The 24331-nt window shown below is 37.4% G+C and overlaps 2 protein-coding genes across 2 annotated transcripts; both read right to left on the reverse strand.

Annotated features, from left to right (window-relative positions):
• Positions 1–5357: 5357 nt before the first annotated feature.
• Positions 5358–9167, reverse strand: LOC137726004 (putative xyloglucan glycosyltransferase 6). Its single transcript, XM_068464854.2, has 5 exons — positions 8236–9167; positions 7603–7911; positions 6779–7069; positions 6586–6699; positions 5358–6396 (listed from the first exon to the last, which is right to left on the reverse strand). Exons 1-5 carry the CDS (start codon positions 8959–8961, stop codon positions 5761–5763), a joined length of 2076 nt encoding a protein of 691 aa, XP_068320955.2. The 5' UTR covers positions 8962–9167; the 3' UTR covers positions 5358–5760.
• A 6275-nt stretch (positions 9168–15442) lies between these two features.
• Positions 15443–19323, reverse strand: LOC137726021 (transcription factor bHLH62). Its single transcript, XM_068464876.2, has 8 exons — positions 18000–19323; positions 17267–17494; positions 17106–17171; positions 16868–16936; positions 16666–16737; positions 16377–16580; positions 16062–16146; positions 15443–15962 (listed from the first exon to the last, which is right to left on the reverse strand). Exons 1-8 carry the CDS (start codon positions 18942–18944, stop codon positions 15925–15927), a joined length of 1707 nt encoding a protein of 568 aa, XP_068320977.2. The 5' UTR covers positions 18945–19323; the 3' UTR covers positions 15443–15924.
• Between the last annotated feature and the right edge of the window lie 5008 nt (positions 19324–24331).

Consider the following 24331-nt stretch of genomic DNA (forward strand, 5'->3'; position numbering starts at 1 on the left):
TCAGTCTCTTTAGAAAGGCTCTCACTCAATCTCTGAGTATCTGCAGCAAATCAAGGCAATTTCTGATTCCTTAACTGCCGCCGGTGCTGGTGTGTCCGATCGTGACCTAATTGCTGCTACACTCCATGGCTTACCAGAGGAATTTGACTCATTTGTCGATTCTATCACTCTTCGGCTGTCATCTACTACTTTGGATGAACTGCACGGTCTTCTTCTTACCAAAGAGTTGTCAATGGCTCGTCGCAAAAAATCTGTTGCTACTGAACCCTTTCAAGCGTATGCTGCTCAGAATCAACCACCCTTACTTCCCACACCCCATTCCTCTCAGGCTTATGCTGCTCACAATCAACCAATGCAAAATTCTTTTCGGTACAACTCTAATCGCGGTCGAAATACCAATCGTTTTTCCAACCACAGAGGCAATCGTAACTATCAGAGCAATCGGGGAAATCCTTCTAATTCTGGATTCAATAGGTATCACAATCAAGGCTTTCGTTCTCAGGGTTCCTCTCATTCTCGTACTCCTTGTCAAATTTATGGATCCACAAGCCATGAAGCTATTGACTGCTATGATCACATGAATCCGGACATCTTTGGGAAAGTTCCTCCTACCAAACTAGCTGCCATGTACACTCAGTATGCATCCAAACCATCTCCCTCTTGGATTCTTGATTCTGGCGCTACCTCTCACATCACTCATGATATCTCCAACATTACTTCTCCCACTCCTTATACTGGTGATGATAAGGTCTATATCGGCGATGGCAAAGGTTTGTCCATTCACCATACTGGCAGCACATCCTTAAATACTGATCATGCTTCTTTTAAATTGAATAATGTTTTACATGTTCCGCAAATGAAGCACAATTTACTCTCTGCATATCAATTTCTCAAAGATAATTCATGTTCTTTGACTTTGAATTCCAATGGCTCCATTGTTAAGGATCGTTCTACGGGTAAGATGCTTTTGCGGGGACCAGTTAGAAATGGTTTCTATCATTTTCAAGGTATTCCTGCTTCTTTCTCTCCATCTTCCTTGCCATCTCGTGCCTTGGTTTGTACTAAAGCTTCTGTGAATATTTGGCACAGTCGCTTGGGGCACCCATCTTCCTCCATCTTCAGGAGAGTTCTATCTACCAATAAGCTTGCTTTGCAAGGGAAGCACTTTGTTGATTTTTTCTGCTCTGACTGTGCAGTTGCTAAGAATCACAAGCTTCCGTTTTCCTCATCTACTTCATTTTCAACTACTAGTTTAAGCTTGCTACATTGTGATGTTTGGGGCCCTGCTCCGGTTGTTTCTGTTTCTGGTTACAAGTACTACCTTCTCATTGTGGATGATCATAGCAAATATACTTGGTTCTTTCCTTTAAAGGCCAAATTTGATGTATATTCCACTTTTGTTGTGTTAAAAAACTATGTTGAAACTTCTGTTGGCAATAAAATCAAATGTTTGAGATCTGACTCAGGGGGTGAATTTACTAGCAATCAATTTACATATTTTCTTCAAGCTCATGGTATATCTCATCAGCTCAGTTGTCCCCACACGCCTGAGCAAAATGGTTGTGTCGAAAGGAAGCACCGTCATTTAGTTGAGACAGCTCGAACTTTATTGGTAGCATCCAAAGTTCCTCATTTGTATTAGGTTGAAGCCTTCTCTACTGCCATTTATCTTATAAATCGACTGCCTCTTTCTAATTTGCATAGTTCTCCATGGGAAATTTTATTCAAGTTTTCTCCAGACTACTCCAAGTTGAAGGTTTTTGTTTGCTCCTGTTATCCGTGGTTAAAGCCGTATGTTTCCTCCAAGTTAGAAGGAAAGAGTAAAGAATGTATCTTTCTGGGATATAGTTTGCAGCACAAAGGATATAGGTGTCTTGCTCTTGATACTCAGCGCATATATATCTCTCGCCATGTGCAATTCAACGAGACCCATTTTCCCTTCCATCATCTGTCTTCTGTGTCTGCTCCACAATCAACTCCCTCTTCCTCTGCCATTATTGACTTGCACTTCTCCCTTCCTCAACCATCTCCAGACTTCTCTTCCTCTTCCAGTTCATCTCTTCCACCATCTGTGCCTTCCTCCATAGCCCCTGTTTCTTCTCCCGTACCCTTGTCCAACCCTGCCTCTATTCTTGAGCCCTCTTCAGATGCTATTAACGCCCATCCTATGCTCACTAGATCTAAGGCTGGTATTTTCAAACCAAAGGCTTATTCTGCAACCAAACATCCATTACCTCTGGATGTCGATTTTATTCCTTCTACATACTTACAAGCTTCCAAATATGAACACTGGCGACAAGCTATGCAGGAAGAGTTTAATGCTCTTCAACTCACTGGTACTTGGCACTTGGTTCATCCCTCTCCATCTCAGAATATTGTGGGTTGTAAATGGGTGTTCAGGATTAAGAGGAAACCTGATGGCACAGTCGATCGGTATAAAGCTCGTCTAGTAGCTAAAGGATTTCATCAGCAAGAGGGTGTTGATTATCAAGATACCTTTAGTCCAGTGGCCAAGCCGGTTACCATTCGGATTTTATTAACTCTGGCTGTTCAATTTGACTGGTTTCTAAATCAATTGGACATTAGCAATGCATTTTTACATGGGGAACTCAAGGAAGATGTCTTTATGAGTCAACCACCTGGTTTTCTTGATTCTCATCTTCCTAATCATGTGTGTAAACTACACAAATCTCTGTACGGATTAAAACAAGCTCCCCGAGCTTGGTTTGATAAACTGTTTCAAGCCCTGCATACATTTGGTTTCACACAATCCTCTTCTGATGCTTCTCTGTTTGTTCTGCAAGCATCAGTTCCAGTTTTTGTTTTGGTCTATGTAGATGACATTCTTGTGACTGGTCCTAATACCAATCTTTGTTAGCACTTTATTCAAAAGCTCAGTCAAGTTTTTCCTGTTAAAGATCTTGGCCCTCTTCATTATTTCTTGGGTTTAGAGGTTCATCGCACCTCTGAAGGTCTTTTCATGCATCAGGGCTAATATCTCCTTGATCTTCTTCACAAGACTAATATGGCAGGTGCCAAACCTTGTGTTACTCCTCTTGGTACTTCAAAACTTGATCACAGTGGTCCTTTCCACTCTAATCCCACAGAATACGGGTCTATCGTGGGTGGCTTACAGTATCTAACCTGGACCAGACCTGATCTCTCCTTTCCTGTCAATCAAGTTTGTCAATTCATGCATGCTCCCAGGGAACAACATATGCAGGCTGCCAAACGTATTCTTCGGTTTCTCAAAGGCACTCTTACACAAGGTATCTGGTTTAAAAAGGGTTCTTTAGATCTCACTGCCTATTCTGATGCTGATTGGGCTGGTCGTACTTATGATCGGCGCTCTACCAGTGGGTTTTGTGTTTTTTCTGGGTGCGAATTTAATTAGTTGGACTGCTAAAAAGCAACCAACTATTGCCCGATCCTCAACCGAGGCTGAATACCGTTCTTTAGCTCATACTGCAGCTGAACTTACTTGGATTTGCAAGGTGTTTTCTGATATTCATCTTTCTCTGTCTAAAGTTCCTGTAATTTGGTGTGATAATATTTCTGCAATCTCTCTTGCTTCCAATCCTGTTTTCCATGCTCGGACAAAGCATGTTGAGGTAGATTATCATTATATTCGGGAACTTGTCTTGGCTCGGTTAGTTAAAGTTCTCTATGTTTGTAGCCACGATCAACTTGCTGACTTACACACCAAGTCTCTATCCAAGCATCGATTCTGTTTTCTTCGGTCCAAGCTTCCTCTTGGCACTTTTCATGCACCAAGTCTCAGCTTGAGGGGGTGTAAAGAGTCTAATAGTAATAGTTGTATAGCTGGAGTTAGTTAGACAAGGGCAGTGTGTAATTAGTTGTAAATGTTAGGGTCATTTTTACTCTTGTATTGGTGTCTATATATATTGTTGTAAATGTATTATTTTATATACAATGAAATAAGAAGATATTTTTCTACTTCTCTGAGTTCCTTACAAGCTAAGCTTCTACAAATACTAGATACACACACACACACACACACATCGTATTCATACCCACAGAAAGGTAAAAGATGAAGCATCAAAGAGATTCTGTCTAAAGTCATTGCTCATTTTTCTAATTTTTAATATAATGAGTGGTTAAAGAATGCAATCTCATATCAAAAGTATAATAAATTATAATTTATATTGAATGGTTCTACTTTTAGTTGTATCAAAATATCTTATGATAAAACTTAATAGTTTAAGAAATGTAAATAGTTAGTTCGTTTGAATGTGTTTTTAAAATGACTGAAAACGTTTTTTGTAAAAATATTTTTGGAAACAATCCTTAGTAAAAATGCTAATAAATATTAGAAAATCACTTAAAGTGCATAACTGATGTTTCTTGTAGAAAGCACTTAAAGTGCTTTTGAAATCCAAAATATTTTCTCTAAAAATGTTTTCAGTTACTATAATGTTGATCCGACTGTGAGCGACGTTCGACTACCAATATGACCTTGGATGGTGCCAGAAGTCCATAAAGCCAAAAACGTCTAGATTCATGCGTGTGCTAATATATGAAATAAAATGAAATGAAATAAAATAAATCTGACTTTAGACTTCAGAATGGATTGTGCCGGAAGTCCTAAAGTCAAAGCTTGTAGATTGCATTTGTACGCAACATTGGCGTGGCAATTTGTGATACAAACAAAAATAAAAGCATTTCAAAGTTGGACACAATTGGTGACCATGTAATCTTGGGAGCAGCTGCCGGGTGTGTTCCTGGACTCAAGACTATACGAAATGATGGGGAGGGCGTTATCAAACTTTAGAAAATTGAAACCGAAATGATACGAGAGCGGAGTTGACCGCATTTTGATTTGAGTAGCGTTTTATAAGATTTAAAAACTTGTTTGATATGAAATTTACAATTATTTTTATATCTTAACAATTAAAGAAAAAAAAAAAAAGAGAGAAGAGAGAATATCGAAAGAAAGGGAGAGAGAAGAGAGAATACCGAAGAAAGGGAGAGAGGAGAGAAAACAAAGAGAGAGAGAATCCGGAGTGCGAGACAAGGGAAACTGAGGGAAATGATCGAAAAAGGAGAGAGAAGAGAAGAGAAAACTTTTGAAAGCTACAATGATTTTTTTACCGTAGAATCAAATTTAAGGATCAAAATTAATTGATCATTTAGCCCCGGATGTGTAGATCCGGAGAGGATCTGCTTCCATCCCAATACATCCATAACTAGAAGAATAAGGACGTATGCGGGAGACGAATATGCATGGGTCTTTGATCAATATTCCACAACTAGACAAGAGGGAACGACGTCGTGCTGGTTAGGTTTTTCAAAACGACGTGGTCGATGATGCTTTCAAAATATCGAATTGCAAAAGCTTTCTGCAAACTTATCATACACAATTTGTTAATGGCAACGACAAAGAATAACAAATGTGATGATCAAACAATGCCACCCAGTTCTGCATTGGTATTATACTGGACAAACAAATCGGATATGCTAATGAATCCAATCCTACAAACTATTTCTAGGAACCCTTTTCCCTAGTCTAAATTGATGACAAAAATTTCACAAAATGTCGCTTGGCAACGGAAACAATGATACATACAATTTTGCACTGACAAGCACAACGGAATTGCTTCGGTGAGGGGGATCGGCCGCCAATTACAGCTCGGTCATCAGTTCGCTGATATGGACTTCAATGCTCCGGTCATAATAACCTGCACCCCATGGAACATTCCGGGGAAGAGCTCAATACTACTGGAAAGCATTTCTCAGAGGTTAGCTCACCTGCTCTCCTATCAAATCAAGACCAACAACAAGAAAGGTGATCCCTTGAAATAGTAGGAAGTAGAAGTGAATTCCTTGGGCAGAAAGCAAGCTTCTTGCTGAAGCAGTCAACAGTACAAAGGCAATTACAAGTTCCTTCCTGTATAAACGATTTCTTCTCTTTTTCCCGGTTTTTTTAGTTGTCTTGAGCTTATTCAGCTCCTCAAGGCCCGATTCTGAGGCCGACCTATGAAGACCGGTAGTTGGCACTAGAGGCTCAGACTCCCTTTCAAAAGCAATTAGATCTGTCTCTGATGATCTTCCCAATTTCTTTGTAACTATCCACTCATAAGAACTCCCAAATTGAAACAATCCTGATATCATGGCATTAAATTTGGTCACCGACATGGTATTCTCAAACAGAAGGTAGGGGACGATAAATGGGAAAGAACGTGGTGCAGGAAGGATATTCAAGACAGACATAATTCCAGGAACATAGCAAACAACCCATGCTGGTAGCTGAGCTTCTGGCAGGAACATTGTCAGTGGAAGAATGATGCAAAAGAGAGTGAACGAATAAAACGGCAGTATGAGCTTTCGCAGGAGGAAGAAGAGGAATATCAAATTCGCTTTCTTAGTCACACTCACCTGGAATATGAAAACAACAATGGTTACATTCATGTTTACTTAAATTGGAAAGAACCCTTATATTAAACAGCCAAATAATTCCTGACTTGAGATTTAGATGACCACGCGAGTCACTTTTTGTTATAATTCCGATGTCTCTTTTTGTCGTACTGTTCTAATAATTTAATGAACAGAAAAGAACTTCTATACCTTCGAACGGAGTATGTCAAAGAAACACATGCGGAATAACTGCATTGGACCAGAATGCCAGCGATGTTGCTGTTTCTTGTATGCCCCGTAGGACTCTGGAAGTTCACAAAGGCACTGCAAAAAGCAGCAAGTCAGCAAACAATACAAGTTTCAAATTGTACAAAGAAACTCTGACCACGGACACTACGCACACCTTAACATCATTCAGATATATGAACTTCCACCCACAAAGATGAGCGCGAACTGCAACATCCATGTCCTCGACTGTAGTTCGTTCCAACCAACCACCACATTCCTCAAGAGCCTTAATCCTCCACACACCAGCTGTACCGTTAAAACCAAAGAAGTTGATAAACACACCATTGACTTGTTGTTCAACCTCAAAGTGGAACGATAAGTTTATGTTCTGCAGTCTAGTAAGCAAGTTCTCATCCTTGTTTACAAAAGACCACCTTGTCTGAACCAAGCCTAGATCATCATTCCCCTTCAAGACAAAATATAAAACCAACTTTCAGTCCAGTAAACAAGAAGCCCAAGCAATGAAATTCAATTACTACGTAACGCCAGGTCAAGAGGTAGTTAGTATTTCCCACTGCCCCACATTGGTGACATTACTACAAAAAGAGCTAAGTTGAACATAAACTGACATTTGAGCTCACAGTTGTAGTGTATGAAAATGAGATACGGATTAAGTTTAGAATAAAACATATGATATCCATATACCAAATTGTCAATGAGTGTGATTGAAATTTTCAGGCAATCCGGATGGGTGAGATTGAGAGGGAGGGTGAGCTCCTAATTGTCGCATTTTAGACAACATCAGAGACGATTGTGATTTGTGAACCATGACTTAGTGTTTGCGGAAAATAGACATATCCAGTCCTTGAAGTATTGTGAACATAATCACTTACACAAGCGGAGTGTAATGAATGGTCCCATTCTATGCAGCATATATTTATCCAAAACATTCAACTGTTTAACCAGAATAGTGTGTTCCAGTAGGGATTGAAAAGTTACCTTAAAATAAGGAACAGTTTTCTTCAAGAATTCAGGTTCCGGCTGAAAATCCGAATCAAATATGGCTACAAACTCGTAATTTTTAACATAATCGCAGCTCATAGCAGATTTCAGATTCCCTGCCTTATACCCTGTGCGTATCAGCCGATGTCTGTACAATATGGGAACGCCCCGTTGTTGCCACTTGTTTACTTCTGCCTTAATAAGTTGTTGAACCTCTCTATCATCAGAATCATCCAAAACCTGTACAAGCATTCTCTCCTTCGGCCAGTCCTGAATACAAACTGCGGCAATCGATTGATGGTAAACCTGCTCAACACCCAATACGAGACCATATCAACACTCAAATGAGTGACAAGAGGTAGCTAGAAAGTGCAAGAGGAACACTTTTCACCCATCATTCTATCAGTGTATCCAAAAGAATAACGAATGAAGCCGGATTCTAACTTATCACTTCTCATTTGTTTTCGCAACTAAAATCTAGAACATATGAAATGCCATTCAAATTTCAAGCTCATCTAATACCGTTCTACCATTTTATCCAAAAAGATGAAAGATTGAAGCTTGTATAACTAAAGCGCAACTGAAACATCTAAACGGTGTCGTTAGGAGGAGAAACCTACATCAGCTTACCTCCCTCTCATTGCACATAGGAATCTGCAGCAGCACCATCGGATAATCCTCCAAATTCACGTTCTCAGCATTCCCCTCCTCCACATTGTACGAGGAAGACGACGACGTCGCTTTGTACTCCATGACCGCCTTGGGCTTGACTCTACGGAACTTGATCCAGAAGCATCCGAGCACCAAAACAACGCGATCCACCGACTGAATGAGGAACAGCACAATGCAGACATTCGTGAAGCTCTGCAGCGGCGGAGCCAAATAATTCACTCGAACGTGGAGCCAATTGGCGTACACGAGCTCCGCCAGCTCCCCCGATCTCACCGACGGCGGACTGAAATGCCATCCCTTGAAGTAAGCCACGAGCTCGAAGCAGAGCAGCAGCAGCACGACAATCAGAAAAACCTTAATGGCGCGGTAAAGGCGTGAGGAGGCCGAGTCAGCGGGCGAATCAGGGGAGGTGACGCGGCGATTGGCGGTCCGGAGGAGGACGAGGAAGGAGTTGGCGAGGGAGGTGAGGGATGCGGCGATTTGCTGGAACTTGAGGAGGCAGACCCAGGACAGCTGGCGGGCGCTGTGGGAGCGGTCTTTTCCTACAGTCCGATCGGGGCCGGGGCTGTGGACATCGACGGTGAGGAGGTGGCTGGATTCGTCGGAGGAGAGGAGGAGGTCGTGGTTGGACTTTCTCTGCTTGTTCCACCATTCTTGAAACTCGTGGTTTTGAGCTCGAGACATTAATTTAATTAATTTAAATTGAATTGAATTAAACTAAATTAAATAATAGTTGGCATTGGCATAGATAAATAGTTCGTCGTCGTCGTCGTCGTCTCCTTCTTCTTCCCAGATCTCTGTAAATTTTCTGTGTAAAACTATGACTCTGTTGTGCGCGTCGCCGAAAGAGGAGCGGGGGCTTTTTTTGCGCTAAATTTAGTAAGTGGGCCAATGTGACTTTTCACCTTCATTTTTAATACTTTCCCTTTATTTTATTTATTTATTTTTTTTGGTATTTTATATTGCATAAAAGTTTGTGGTGTATAGTTTGTTGTGAGTGACATTTCACCTTCGTTTTCATATTTCCTTCTGCGGCATGCGTACCAATTTATAATCGAATGACTAATTCGTAAACACTGTCGCTTTGTATAATTAATTTAAACTTATTTTCACCAATTTATTATCGAATGACTCATGAATATTCACATACACTTTTCCTCAATGTTTACTTTACCCTTTATCGTCAAATAAGTTAAAAAAATCGTTAATTTTAGTATTTTGAACAATCTTTGCAAAGAGATCTGAAAACTTAAAATTGACTATGAATCTTGAAATTCAATTTTCTCTTCTTCTTAGTTGATGGAAGAGTGCATGTGACAAAATGTGATAATATAGAGTGTAGGGAAAAATTGGGACACCAAGGAAAAATGCATGTGATAAGGATAGAGTATGGGAGTAATGTGAAATTTTGGTGAACTAAAAATAAGTCATTAGTCTATTCTTGTTAGGCTAGTGACACTACATTTTTATACCAAGTTTGTAGCAACTATCAAATGTAAGTGATTAAGTGAAACTTATTGGTTCATGTAAGTTTCATTTGCAGTGGAAAGATGGTACAAAAATGTCTTCTTCTTACTATATATATATATATATATATATATATATATAGTTGTTTGTGTTTGTGCTTTTCTTCCCCCAAGTTTATTTGGTGGTGGTTGTTATTATGATTTATCTACTATGAAATCATGTTCTGCTTTTTCACTTTCAAATTTTACGATGTTGTTGGAAAGTAAAATTTCAGTCATTTGTCTAATTGTCCTTTTGGTTCGATTCACTAATTTACCAACTTATGTCTTACCTATGAATTTTGTGTTCGTTTTTTTATTGTTCTCTTTTACAATAATAGCTTTGTCTTAATGTGCGGAAATCATAAGTATCAGATTAAATTAGTTGGTTATGGCCGTCTCATTGCACTTCATTTTGAACTTTATTGGACCTCTTTTATAAGTTAGCTTCATTTGATTGATTGCTTATGCTTGAAATAGATTAGTTGGGAATTTGATGTGCTCAACCCCCCTCCAATCCCACTTTGAATTTTGTCATACCTACTCTTGTAAACGAGCTTCATTCAACCGATTGCTTATGTTCAGAATTGATTAGTTGGGAATCGAATACTTTGCAATGAAGGACATAATTCCTAAAACAATTGATCCACTTGATAGGACGGGAAACGAATAGAGATGAATATGCACAGTATGAAACATCTCTCATCTCGATGAAATGAAGAGGAGGTGGATTTGTTAAGCTTCTCATTGGGTCCGAGCTCCCATCTTTCTTTCGATTCTTCATCAAGATTTGGTTTCAATGACCTCATTTCTACGTGATTATAGTAGTTTTGAATATCGGCTTGGTTTACAAAATCTGCCTTGGCAATAAAGCACAAGTAACTAAGCTAAGGCCAAGACCCACAGTGGGTTTGTTTCTTATTGCATCTTACAATGCCCAAGTCTCTGATCAAATTGGGGCTGAATCCGAAAACGAACTAGCTGAGTGGTTAATAATAGGCCCGCCTATAGAAGACTAAGGATTAATGAATCCAAAGGCCTTTTAATGGCAGATCTGAACTACTCCAACCCAAACTTGTTTGGGTTTCTCGGCCTAACTAGACACCAGTTGCAATCTTATAACCCAACTTCTGATAGGGCCCAAACTTTTGATTTGTTTTTGAATTATTCATTTGGGGGACAAATTGAACAAATAGTCTTTGTGGTGATAGCGTCATCGGATCGGATGATAGCTCTGTGGCAAAAAAAACCAGAATTTAAATCCTTTTGGTAGAGTTTGTTAGCAATTGAGCTCAAAATTAAAATTTTTGTCAAGGTCTTATTCAGGCACAAGCTAATTTAATCATTTCAACGTTATCAACCCATTTTGTCATTCAAAGTTGATGATAACTTTGATTTGTTTTGAGTTATTCATTTGGAGGTCAAATTGGACAATTAGTCCCCATGGTGATAGAGTCATCGATGATAGCCATGTGGCAAAAAAAGCTAAAATTTAAATCCTTTTGGCAGAGTGAGTTAGCAATTGAGCTTAAGATTAAAATTTTCGTCAAGGTCTTCGTCAGGCACAAGCTAATTTAGTCATTCCACTGTTATCAACCAATTTTATCGTTTGAAGTTGATGATTGTTGTCCATCACCCAATTGAAGATGATTAATCACATCCAAATTACAAAATTTTATCCTTGAGTCTGATTCACTCCATATCACATCAGCATTAAATTCGATCTTCCCCTACATGTCTTTTATTCGGCATATCGTCGAAGATTCGAAGGTTATATTGATCGAGATCACTGGAGCTTCATTGCCCACGCTTGTTGCCAACGAAACGAGGCTGCTCACCGTCTTGCATGTTCTGCTCTCTCATCCTCATGTGATCATGCATGGTTCGAGGAACCATCAGATGTTATTCTTGATGTCCTACAGTCTGAAAGTAGTAATTAATGGTGTTTTGTGCTGGTTTCTTTTTCCAGCCTTTTGTTTTGGTTTTGAACTCGCTGCCGGTGTTAACTCCCAGCTCTTTTGTACTGGTTCCCATGGACTTTGTCCTTTTGAAATATATGCCGCAGCTTTCAAAAAAAAAAAAAAAAAAAAAAAAAGATTCCATAGCCGCCATACCCAAAGATGAAAACTCAAGCTCTTGCACACTCACATGCGGACCCGGAAAATCACATGCGAATTGGAAAAATCAGTCAAAAAGCCGGCCTTTTCTGCCAGACATGAAACTCGCCTCCGGAATTGTCCATCTTCGCGCAATGACTGCCTCATCCTGTTTAATTCCACTGCAATTCCAACGCGACATGTGCTCCGGTAAAGCTCGACGACAGGAGGTCGGGCTGGAACTGATGCAGCTACTACCTCACTATCTTAAATAGGCTAACAGAGGTTAAATGACTAATTTAACCTTGTATGTTGACGGAGACTTAACAGAGACTTCAATGTGAGCTTAATCCATAACTGACTCAACCTTTAGAGCCTGTTTGGTGAGCTAGATGAGATTGTGCCTTTTGTATAGGATTAAATTGGCAGAGACTTGTAAAACAAGATTTGTAACCCATGTATAAGAGGTTAGTTCACTTACTCTATTGCAAATTCATAATCAATCATGTCCGTCTCACATTTTGATGTAAAAAACAATGAATTGTACTCAAGTCCATTTTTTAATTGCTCATTACTTATCCTATCCAACCCACCAAATGGGCCTAGGTGTTTAATTCCTAATTTTTGAACCATGGAGTCTATTCTGAATACTCTATAATCATGAGGATTATTTATCCAATTAATCCTGCATTCATTTGGTTAATGCCTAATCATAACTGGGATGAAGGTAATAAGTCCCATAGTATGTGAATTCCACTTTTACTATCTTTACTTTAAAGTTGGAATTATTCAATTCGGAGTGAAGTGAATTTTTTTTTACTTGATCATTATATAGGGTTTTGTTTTGGATTTCAATTAAGTGTTAAGAAGTGAGGATTTCAGAGATACGCACCCATAATAAGAGTTTGACTATAACTTTTCTCTTCTCTTAAATCACTATATATTGTTAGGAGTTTCACGCGTTATATTCTTTTATCTTATCTTTAACGAGTTACGCTAGTTGGTTAGAACAGTGTACCTATCTCGTTGCCCCCAAAATGAAATCTCTTTTACATAAATTAGAGTATATTAGAATATCGCTTAATTAATCAACAAAAATTTTGTGTAAGTGCCAAGGAAAGAAATAATTTAAAAAACGCAAAGTGAAAGCAAGTGAAAAAAGTTTTATAAAGTCGGACAAGAAAAGGGGTCGTGTGTTTTTTTTTTTTTTTTTAATTTTAAAGCAAAGAGGTTGGAAGTTTTCTATGAGTTAGTTGTTTGACATTTGGGGCTTAACACTTTGCCCATGACAAAAAAATGTCCATCATTCTAAGTGAAAGAAAATGAGGTGCGATTGTGACACTTAAATCTATATAATACTTTCTTCGCTAGATTTCATGAAAGGGAAATGGCATAAGATGCTTTTGGTTTCGTTGATTAATGTGTAATTTGTAGCAAGAAGCAAGAACCTCTTTAGAATGCATGTGAAAAAGAGAGACAAACACGCTTACAGTTGGAAAGCATGAAATTATACTGCAAATGCAAATGTTTGGTGAAGCAAATGATGGTTGTCAATTTCTTTCTTTCTCCCCAACAAAAGCAAAAACCACCAATGACCAACTAAAGGTAAAAAAACCCTAATCAGAAATGGGTGATTTTAATAGCGATAACTTTGTTAGTGGGGCACTTACCCTAATCCTAATGGGTCACCCTACTGCATAATTGACCTTAAGCCACCCACTGTCCTTGAGACTTGAAATCTCTCCAAACATTCTTTCTAGACTATAGGTGAGGAGTTAGCTAGGGTAGGGTCTCTCATTTCCCTTGGTTTTTGTAAAATCCAGAGGGTAAGCTAGATATATCCGGCGGAGACCCAAAGCTTTTTCCTTCCATTAAGGGCATAGATTTCAGGATTTGATTATGACATACCACCCAGAGATTTTTTTTTTTTCCAACAACTAGCTTAGTACAAACATTGTGAGATTCACTTTAATCGACAGATGGCAACTAATTATGCATAAGTATATAAGCAAGAGTCGTGCTAATGATACTTGGCTCCATACGTGGCAAAAACATATGCATAACAAGAACTATGCTAGCGAAACTAGCCACATGTAGTTAATTGTTAATGTATTGTGAGACTCACTGATATCAACAATTGACAACTATTTGTGTCTGCATATGTACGAAATATTATGACAATATTTGTCTGTAATATATAAATATATTACTAATTGGTGTATTATAAGATGCAAAAATTCAAAATCGATAATTAATCACGTACAAGTGCATGCATGAGAGTTTGTTATTAGCATTTCTCATGTAACAAATTAAGCAAAGTGCGACTTTTTCTTAGGATAGCACTTCACAAACATTGAACCAAGCAATTGTCAAGGTTTAGAATCCTAACTTCTTAACTATAACAACAGTCACAATACTGAAATTGGGTGCCAGCGAAGTCCAAACTGGCCAAAGTCCATGTCAAGTTACAGTCTTTTTTTCCTTGTCATTTTCTGAGTTTGTCCATCTCGATCAGACTCATTAACAAAACATGGGGAACCAAAGATTAATCAGAAAAGACCACCTCAAGCAAGCAAGCATTCGAGGAAATAAATCCAAAAGAGAATCAAAGAAGCTGACAAAGAAAAATGCAAAAGGATAAGAAAAACAATATCTATCGCATACACGTCTGCATGTAATTGGCTTTGAAATTCATGGAGACAAAACTGTCAGGCTACAATTTTCTAATCGTAATTATTTATTCGCCTATCATTGCAAATGATATAATATGTTAGGCAAATGTTCACAATGCTATGCACCACACAAACCACCAAATCAGAGCATCTTTTTTTCTGGTAATTATAATTTAAATTACACTAATCTGCAGACCAATAATAGACCCCTCAATTAAAATAAATGATAAGGCTGCAATGCACAAATCTTTTGCTTAACCCTAAACTTGGATTTTTACTAACCACCTCTTAGAAAAAAAAGATTAGCATAATTCTAAAGGGCATCTTTCCAAACCTGAACTCCACTACATTGCCCTTTTTCTTTATTTTCTTAATTATACCATAAAATTTAAAAAGTGGGTGAAGATTATAAAGCTCCTTTGATTCATTGGGCCTAGTCAGAATCTCACCGCTGCCAACCTGGGATTCTTTTGATGTTCTTTGTACTGTTGTATACTGTAAAAAACAAAAATCTAAAAATCTAAACATTTTTAATGGAGTGGTTCTAACCTCTAACCTCCAACCTCTGACCTCTGTGCTCAATTTTTTTTTTATTTTTTTTTATTTTTTATTCTGAGTAGTAAAAAGAGAACAGAAGCTTCTGTTTTTGGATAATCTGTGAAAATTACAGGAGCTCAAAACATGGCAGAAATCATGGTTGACCCCGGCTCAAGATTATAACCAATTGTCTTAATCATTCAAATTAGACTTTTCTTGGAGAGCAAGAGACCCCACTCATACAGCTGGTTACAACCCAAGTTTAATCAGAATCAAATCCAAAAGATTATGCAAATTTCACTGTGATCAATGATTGACATGATTTTTGTGGAAAATTACAAAATTCTCCTTGAAATGATTACAAAGCTCTCTCATCTAATTAATTAATTAGCATTGTTATCTTACAGAAATTGCTTCTGGGATTTTACAGTGGATACAAAAGGCTCTCCCCAAAAGGGGGGAAAAAATTAGAACAAAGAAATTACATTGAGTAAATGAAGATGAAATGAAAAGGCAGAAAAAATAATGGCCCTCTTCCATAGGAGAAAATCTTATGTAGGGATATCCCGACCACTTCATCCTCTAAGGCACCTCTATGAGATTTTCTTGTATTTTAATCTCATCTAACCTCAAGCGGTTTCCCTCAGCGTAAGAGTTGCTCTAATCATGCAACCCTACCATATATTTGCTCCTTTAATAGAATAGACGTAAAGGGTTTGGTACCAAGCAAATGATAAAAGGCTCAGTATCAGCACAGTGCATGCAAATCTTCAAACATTTTTTATATCTTGTATTTACAACAACATCCCCTCTGTCCACATTATGAAGGACTGACGGTCAGAGCTCAATTTTCATGTGGGATACTTGATTTGAACCTGCGTCATGGAAAAGAAAAAATTACCATGCCAATTTCTATTTATTACAATTTTATATGTAGGAATTTGAGGTAGAATTTTTTGTTTTTTTCTCCTTACCATGCAATTCTGATTCCCTGGTTGGATTTTGGCCAAATCCCATCTGAACAATGGTTTGCAGGTCATCTTCACCAAATGCTGCAAACTGGAAAAAGTAAACCAGAAAGAGCTAGATAACTTTTTCTACCAGACGATAATATATATATATATATATATATATATATATATATATATATATATATATCTTAAACAACCCTAATTCATAAGAAGGGGACTTTGAACTTGAGGTAAAATGATGGTAACACTGATCTAACCAACTGACTAACCCTCGACAAACTTAAAATATTGTTGAAGTACAACGGTAAAATTAATTACCTGAGGAATGCGTTCACTACTAAAACCACTGAGAGGAGGTAATTGCATCCCAAGGCCTTGGCATAGTGAGGTATTATCCAAGGGGTCCACAGCCCCATTACAAAGTGCTGGATTTTGCTGGCGTTGGTGTCCACAAATGGCTTGTGCCGAGGAATCTGATGGGAATATTGGATGCTGTGGCAAACCACTGTTTTGCTGAAATATCTAAAACCAGAAAAGGAAAATTAAATTTAGAAAAGTTGGAAAATATTTATTTAATTATGTTCTTAGAGAATAAATTACGACCTACCTCTTTTGACATTAGGGTTTCCATGTTGAAATCCAGCCTGGTGTTCACAGAAGACAACTTCATGGAGAGAAACTGCATAAAAAAAAGAGCATGCAAATATACCCGGTCAGAGAAATAACAAGGAAGCTACATTCTGAAATGCAAATTTACAATTAGAAATCTGTGTTGACTTTTCTTATTAGTAAAATGTCAATTTTTTTACCTCGACTTGGCGTTGTAATGACTGCACATAATTAATAATCTCATCAAGCATAAGTGCTTTTCCAGTCACCTAAAAAAAAGCCAAAAAAAATCGAAGTCACGTTAGTTGAAGTGGCACATTCATGCACTTTAAAAAGTTAAAAGCTTTTGTATATTAGGGTTATGGCTCTGCCCCCTAATTAAATTTCTTGGTCAATTAAAATGGTTTAGAATATTACAACTCAGCATTTAACGCATACCTTGTTGCAATTCGGCACAAGATCTTGAAGAAGCTTCATCCTTTCACTAATTTTTTCTCTTCTTACCTATCAAAATTGCACCACAAAACCCATGTCACAACAAAGCTTGAAATTAAAATGGAGGGAATTAATTTAATTAAAACTCAGCCCATAATTCTTACCCTTTCAGCAAGGCTATGGCTGTCAGTTGCTTGACCCCTTCTTGCTCTTACATGAATATAATCCTTGGGAGGCTCAGATGGCTTTGGACCAGTCTTGGTTTGCTTCTCATCAGAACTAGTGCTTCCCTTTGCATCCTCCTCTGCTTTCATAGACCCATTTTGGTCATTCCCATTGTTTTCACTTGGCTTGCTTCTCTTTGCATTCGAATTTTCATTAGCTTCAGTCCCCTGTGTGCAAATGAAAAAAAGTTAATTGCTTTAACCAAATTGATGCACAAACTCAAGATCGAAAATTGAATTTAAGCCAATTGGTCATGTCAGTGCGCCCATACTTTGCACTCTGAGTATGAATTTCACTTTTCGGGTTGAAAATAGAAAGAAAAAAAAGTGAAGGTAATGCTAGGTTGAACAAAATTTTAAACCAAATTCATAAGTGTCATCAATAGGAAATAAATACGTTAATCAACACTTAAGTAATAATTCAATTATCAAAGATCACATCATTTAGTTTACATATTTAGGTTTAAAATTTGGTCTATCTATCATTATTAAAAAGTAAACTCCTTTATCATCATTAAAATGATCCAAAAAATAAGTTCAGATCACTTGATCACGTCAATGTTCCCTGCTCAATTTTTTACTCTGAGTTCGAATTTCAACCTCATAATTTAGAATATTATTTTGTCAAGTGAAAGTTAATAGAAATTGGGGATGTATGTATGTTTGTATGTACCTTTGTGGAAGTTGGAGATGGGGATATTGGAGGAGGAGGATCCTTTGCTTTTCCCTTGGAAACTGATTTTCTTTTCCTAGAATTCAAATCCATGGAATTGGTCTCCCCATTTGGATTCTGCTCAGAAATCGTCGATTCCTCTCGGGAAATGGGGAACTCACTCCTATCCTGCAGCAGAGCACTCATCATTTCCTGCATACTCGTTTGAGATCCGAGCGCCTTCAGCGACGGACTGCTCGAAACACGAGGAAACTTGTCGCCATTTTTCGCGGCGGGATGGGATCGAAACGGCGGTTGTTCAGTACTGTTGTTATTGTTCATTCCTAGCTGTGGCGTTCTGCCGTTGAAGCTCCTGCTCCCGAAACACGAAAACTTTGCCGCCCTCTCGGCGAATCCAGGGTCGGCTGAGAACTCGGCCACGCTGGATTTCAAGGCCATGGAGTTTCCCAAACTAGGTAGCTTTTCTTTCTTCCAATGGTGATCTGCAACGGGGAGGTTTAGTTTGGGCGGCGAGTTCAACGGAGTGCTGTAGCATGAAGTGTTGGCACTTACATTTCCATTTCTACCCATGTAAGAATTTTGAATTCCCAGCAACGACTCGGAATGCGGCGAGATTTCGCCGGAGCCTCTGATGTTTCCGAGCTTTCCAATCAGTTCTCTGATCACGAAGCTCTCGTTCGAGATATTGGAATTGGACGCCGCCGGAGATGAGAGCATTGGACTCAGGGCTGATTCGAAGTGGATGTTCTGGTCGGTTGACTTGTTGACCCAGTTGGGATTGTAGAAGCAGTCTGGGGACTGCTCCAAAGAGTAATTCCGGTCCGCGGTGGAGGACTGGATGTCTATGGCCGTCGAGAAAGAAGACCGCCATGCCGGCATTGAGGATGCTTGTTCAAAGTGAAGCGGAGGTGGGATTCCGGCATTTAGGAAAAAATCATTCTCCATGATCGCCAATATGTCAATTGGTATCAAAGACTGTAACTTTATAATGTTGCAGCTGCAAAAGATTGTTCTTTTTCAGGTTTTTCGGAAGGCAGGCGAGGTGGTTTCTGAAAGAGAAGCAGAGGAAGTAAAAATTTGGGTGTGGAGATAAGAATGTGGGGTTTGGATATATATGATTGTGGAAGAGAGAAGGAGAGTAATGAGTGAATGGTTTGGTGTGTAAAAAGCTTAAGCAAAAGCAGAGAGACAGAAAGAGAAAGAGAAGCAGAAAGAAAAAAGAGAAGGAAGGAGGAGAAGGGGAAGGGGGTCAGTTGTGGGGTGAAGAAGTTAAATAGGGGAGGGAGGGGAGGGAGGGGAAAAAGAAAAAGGTAATGCTAGGGATAGCGTGTATTTAAATTATATTTTATAAATTATATGATGTGGTTTTGAATTGAATTATTATTATTTATTTCTTTTGAACAAGCGATGATATTTTAAGGAGGTAGAGGAGTGAGTTAAGTTTTACAATGGATTTGCCACAATAATGCGGTTAAACTTTGCATCTAGCGAGAATCGAACCTAAGATCTCCCACTTATAAGCGAAAAAAAATGCTACTAAGTGGTGGATTTGATAACTACTTAAGTGTTGATTAATGTATTTTTTTTATATTGATGACATGTTACATGATTTGCAGATGTTGTATAAAAAGTTAGTCTACCTAGCATTTCTCAAAGAAAATGTTGGTTTAACTTTTTGTGATTTGGGTTTTGTGTTGGAAGTGTTTAGAATAAGCAGTATTCTAAATCATTCTAGTTTATAAGGATTTGTTTTATATGTGTATATAGTCATTGCAATGTCATGTGTCAATATCAAAGTATCTGTATAATTTTTTGTCTGCATAACACTGTATCGTCTGTGCAAAAATCATGGTGGCAGTAATTGAGCTACATAAGTTGCCCTCCTAATTTATGTGTTTTAGTGTTTTTTTTTACAATGATATATTTACATTAAAAAGTGAGGAAAGTAAATTAGTATCGAATTTTCATTCACAAAATTCGAACTTAAGACAGTACGAGTGAAACCAATAGATATTAATATAATTGGCACACGTGTTTGAGTGTTTAGTTTTATGTCTTTTTCTGCATCCGCAAAAGGCGGGTAGGACGGTGGTTGCCGGGCCTTGGACGTCAAAGCACCTAAAGTGTCCAATTGTCCAATTTCCTCTCTCGAAGTAAGCAAATCTACATCCACTGCCCCTGGAACAAGGCCTGGAAACCACTGCCAAAGCGTTTCTCTCTGCCTTCCTTCTTTTTCTTTGGGTTTTGCTTTCTATTTTTAAGGAACTTTATGGAAGAATTAGAATTCTATTCATGTTGGCACATAAAGCATAACTCTTCCATCAGGCAATCGCCAATTGGAAAACACTCAGCCAATTGGAAGAGCGTTTTGTATAATAATAAAAATTTAGAGATGTCTCAAATGACGGAAAAAAACTCGCACAAGATTAAATGAACGTAACATTTTTTTATATAAAGTAAAAGGCAAAGTTTTTGGTAGGTAGAAGAATACACACGCATGTATCACGTACATAAACCATGAGAACCATTTTGGGGTTGGACCATTTGAGGGGTACAACTCATCATGGCTTGGGTTGTGAAGGTTTTTTGGGTTTTCCAATTCTAACTTTGTTGAAAGCTATCAGAGCTTTTTTATGATTTCCTCTCCAACCAAGTTGACTTCATGATGTTAGAATTCTTAGTCAAATACAATAGTTGTCTAACATTAAGCATATTAATCGGGAAAGTATTCTTAAATTATACCATTATCTTTCAAGACAAAACTTCATACATGGATTCTCAAAATATATTGTAATATCTTTTTACATTGCACGATACCTTACAAAATAAAGCATCAAGCTCGAATTCTCAAGTTTTTCTTATGTTAGACTTTCATGTCTCCTAATTCTTTAATCGAATTATTAAAACGAAATGAATTTACTACACTCTTCATCTAATTACCAGAATATATAAAGAGTATCCCCACTAATCAGGTCTGGTTGCCAATTGGACCATTTTAGTTAACTTTTCTCTTAGGTAGTGTTATTCACACATTTCTTTTTTACTTCTCATATATTCTTGTTAATTTTTGTTTATTAATTTTCTTTAATTCTTTCGCTCCAACGGATGAAAATTGAAAAAAATGTATGAGAGAAAAAAATGAATATGTGAATAACATTGTACTTATTTTTTTCCTTTAATCTTTGGTTGCGATTGGGGGGCCGTTTTGGTACCTAAAAATATGAAAATTCATTATTCTGGGACATATGTGTTGGACCTGCTAATTTGACGCAGTTTAAAATAATGTAAATTTTGGCGGGGAAGGGGTTAATTTCAAGGTAGATATTCTCCATTCTCTCTTTTTTAATTCATCATCTTCCTCTCTCTTTGTTAATGTAATTTTTAAGAAACCAAATTTATATTCAGCAATCATTTGGGTCAACAAATGGATTGTTGGATTAAAAGTCAAAGTGAATTACCTAAAGAATCGTGCTCTTCTATGGACTGTGAAGATATAATGCATATTAGTCATATATTAATTTGGATCTAAAGATTTAAATATTTGACAACTTAATAGAAAAAATAAGAAAATAAGTTTTTTAATGATTCATTGACTTTAAGTTGGTTTTGTTTTATTAATTTGTCAAATATATTAAATCTTTAGATCCAAACTAATACAATCGTGTAGCTAACTTGCATTTAGTTCACAAAAGTACTCAAAATGAGAATTTGAAGAGAGCAGGACTGATTAACTAAAGCACTTTATTTTTTTATTGAATAGTTAAAATCTAATACACAGAGATGTTTAATCAAACAAGTTAGAGAGTGAGACACCCAAATCAAAAGATCCCTTATTTTTATGGATGGTTAACTTAGATTTCGTCTAAGTCCGTGCTAAACCAAAATTTTAATTTTTCATCTTCTGGAAAATTAAAAAGATATTCTTTAACGTGTTTCGGGCTGGTCAATGATTGAATTAAATGAGCAACTCGGCGGTTAACCCGGTTTTGGTCGGGTTCACATATCGGGGCCAACTACTCTGCCTGACTGAATTGAGCCAACATCAACCCACTTTCTAAGAAATACAACAGAAGTTCAAGCACTTCTTCCTATTATATTTATAACTGTTTCCCAGCCTTGAGGCATTGGATTGAAACTTTTCCTACTATTTTATAATTACTTCACACATTTGTCCACCCAAACGTGGGAACTTCCTCATGAAAATATAGTACCATACATACTCCATTGTACACTCCTTTGTGGTGGTAAAAAGGTAAGGTGGTGCTGTTGGTGACTGTAGTTGTTGTTGCTTTATACATGATTGTTTGGTCTAGGGATGCTCAAGTCTTTATTTTGCTTACAAATGCTTGGAGTTTGAAATGAACACTCATGACATCCATGGTTGTCTTGGCCATAGCATTGTATTAGGTTTGTATGTTTCCATGTACTTCTTTTACATACTCCTCTTATATGGGCTGTCATATAGACAGTAAACTAGCATTCTATTAGGTTAAACTGTACATTGTCATCATCAAAAACAGTTAAAATTGCTTTCGCTTCTTGCCAAAAAAATGTACAGAGAGTATCTTTTATGCCTCTTATTTCTTTTGTTTTTAGAGAAAATATTGCCATCGTCCCCTAGGAAGGGGGACACCAGAAGCCCGATCAAACAAAAAGAAATTAAAGTACTGCCATCGTAAAACTAATTAGTTGTGAAAGTATGAGTCTAAAAAATTATTAATGAGTTGGATTTGAGTTGAGCTTGGACATCATTCCCAAATTAGGGATCTCGTGTTATTTTTCTAGCACATTGAGTTGCATTTTGATCCGTCAAACATGTTAGGTTTTATTTGACTCACATTTTTTCCCCCACATGCACAAAAGATGTTATGAATTTGTATGTCACTTTTATGATCCAAATAACTAACTAATCCATGATATATATTGATAACATCAATGAGCAAGTCATGACTTAAAAACATTTTCAATGAGCAATATAAAAGAAAATGCTCACGTTTTAATAAGTTTGAACATTAATTCAATCAGTTCTAAGATTTTAAGAAATCATCATTAGAATTTAGATATGCCTATTTTCTTCATGTAACTTTCAAGTTGGAAACCACAATATCCATAACTGGATAGCATTTATGTATGCAGCAAAGCCCTTTTTGGACTTTTGAGTGGCTAGAATTTTCTAGTCAAAGAAACACGTACCGTGTCAGACCCGGCTTGCATGCACCTTCCCCAAACAATTTAGGGCACGTAAAAATGCATCACATGAGATTTTTGGCCTTCCCTCATGGGTCATACATATATGCAGATGCAGATATATATATATATATATATATATATATATATATATATATATATATATATATATATATATATATATATCCTCATTTATGAATCTCCTGCCGATCGATCGATGTACATTCTAGCCGTTGTATTGGAACGTATTTATGATGCATCCAACTGCATATACAGGTACGGATACCATTTCGATTAATATGTGAACCGACATCTGCGAGCAGCATATTAGTTTTGAATTAGCCCCTGATATTGAAGCTAAGATTATATAAAAAAAACAACAATTTATAGTTATACATACATATACACATGAATATTATATGTGGAGCAAAATATTAGCACCAATATATAGCACTGGTATATCACATCGCCTGGTTTTACATTTGCAACATAAACAACCATGAAAATGATTCTAATATAATTAGGTTAGCTAAGATAGCGAGCTTAGCTCATGAAATAGTAATATAATTGTTACGTATGTATGACTTTGAAATTAATCTGGTCAAAGTTAATGTATTCAAAAGTTTTCTACTACATAATTTATCAATTTCGTGGCATGGTAAACCGGGCAACTCCACCGTCCTAGTTCTCAACGCAAGATTGTTCTTGGACATTAATAATGTTGTTGGGGGAAGAGTTTGGGGTCAAATGTGTAGTATATAATTTCTCTGTCATTTTCAACTTAATTGGAGAGGTAGGCCTTGTTGGCTGAAAGGAAATGAGGACAGCTCAGCTGCCAAGTCAGCACAAGTTAGTTAGAGGAAGTTAAAGAGATAACAGGAAGTTAGTTAGTGTGGTTAGAAGTGTAATGAGTAAGATGCAACAGTTTATAAATCCAAGGGTAGTACAATGTAATTCATTCATTCAATCTATAATACAAAATACTACCTTTCTCATTGCTTCTTCTTTCTCTCACCTTCGATAGCTTCATCTTCTACATCTCTGAATTTCTTGCAAATCTTCCATTTTCTGCAGTTTCTTAGTTCAACTAATATGGTATCATCGCCGAGGAACAAATGGGTGAATCTTCCGCTGTATTCTTCTGC

The sequence above is a fragment of the Pyrus communis genome, chromosome 5, assembly GCF_041283825.1.
Source record: "Pyrus communis isolate YQ-2024b chromosome 5, ASM4128382v1, whole genome shotgun sequence".
NCBI classification, from domain to species: domain Eukaryota; kingdom Viridiplantae; phylum Streptophyta; class Magnoliopsida; order Rosales; family Rosaceae; genus Pyrus; species Pyrus communis.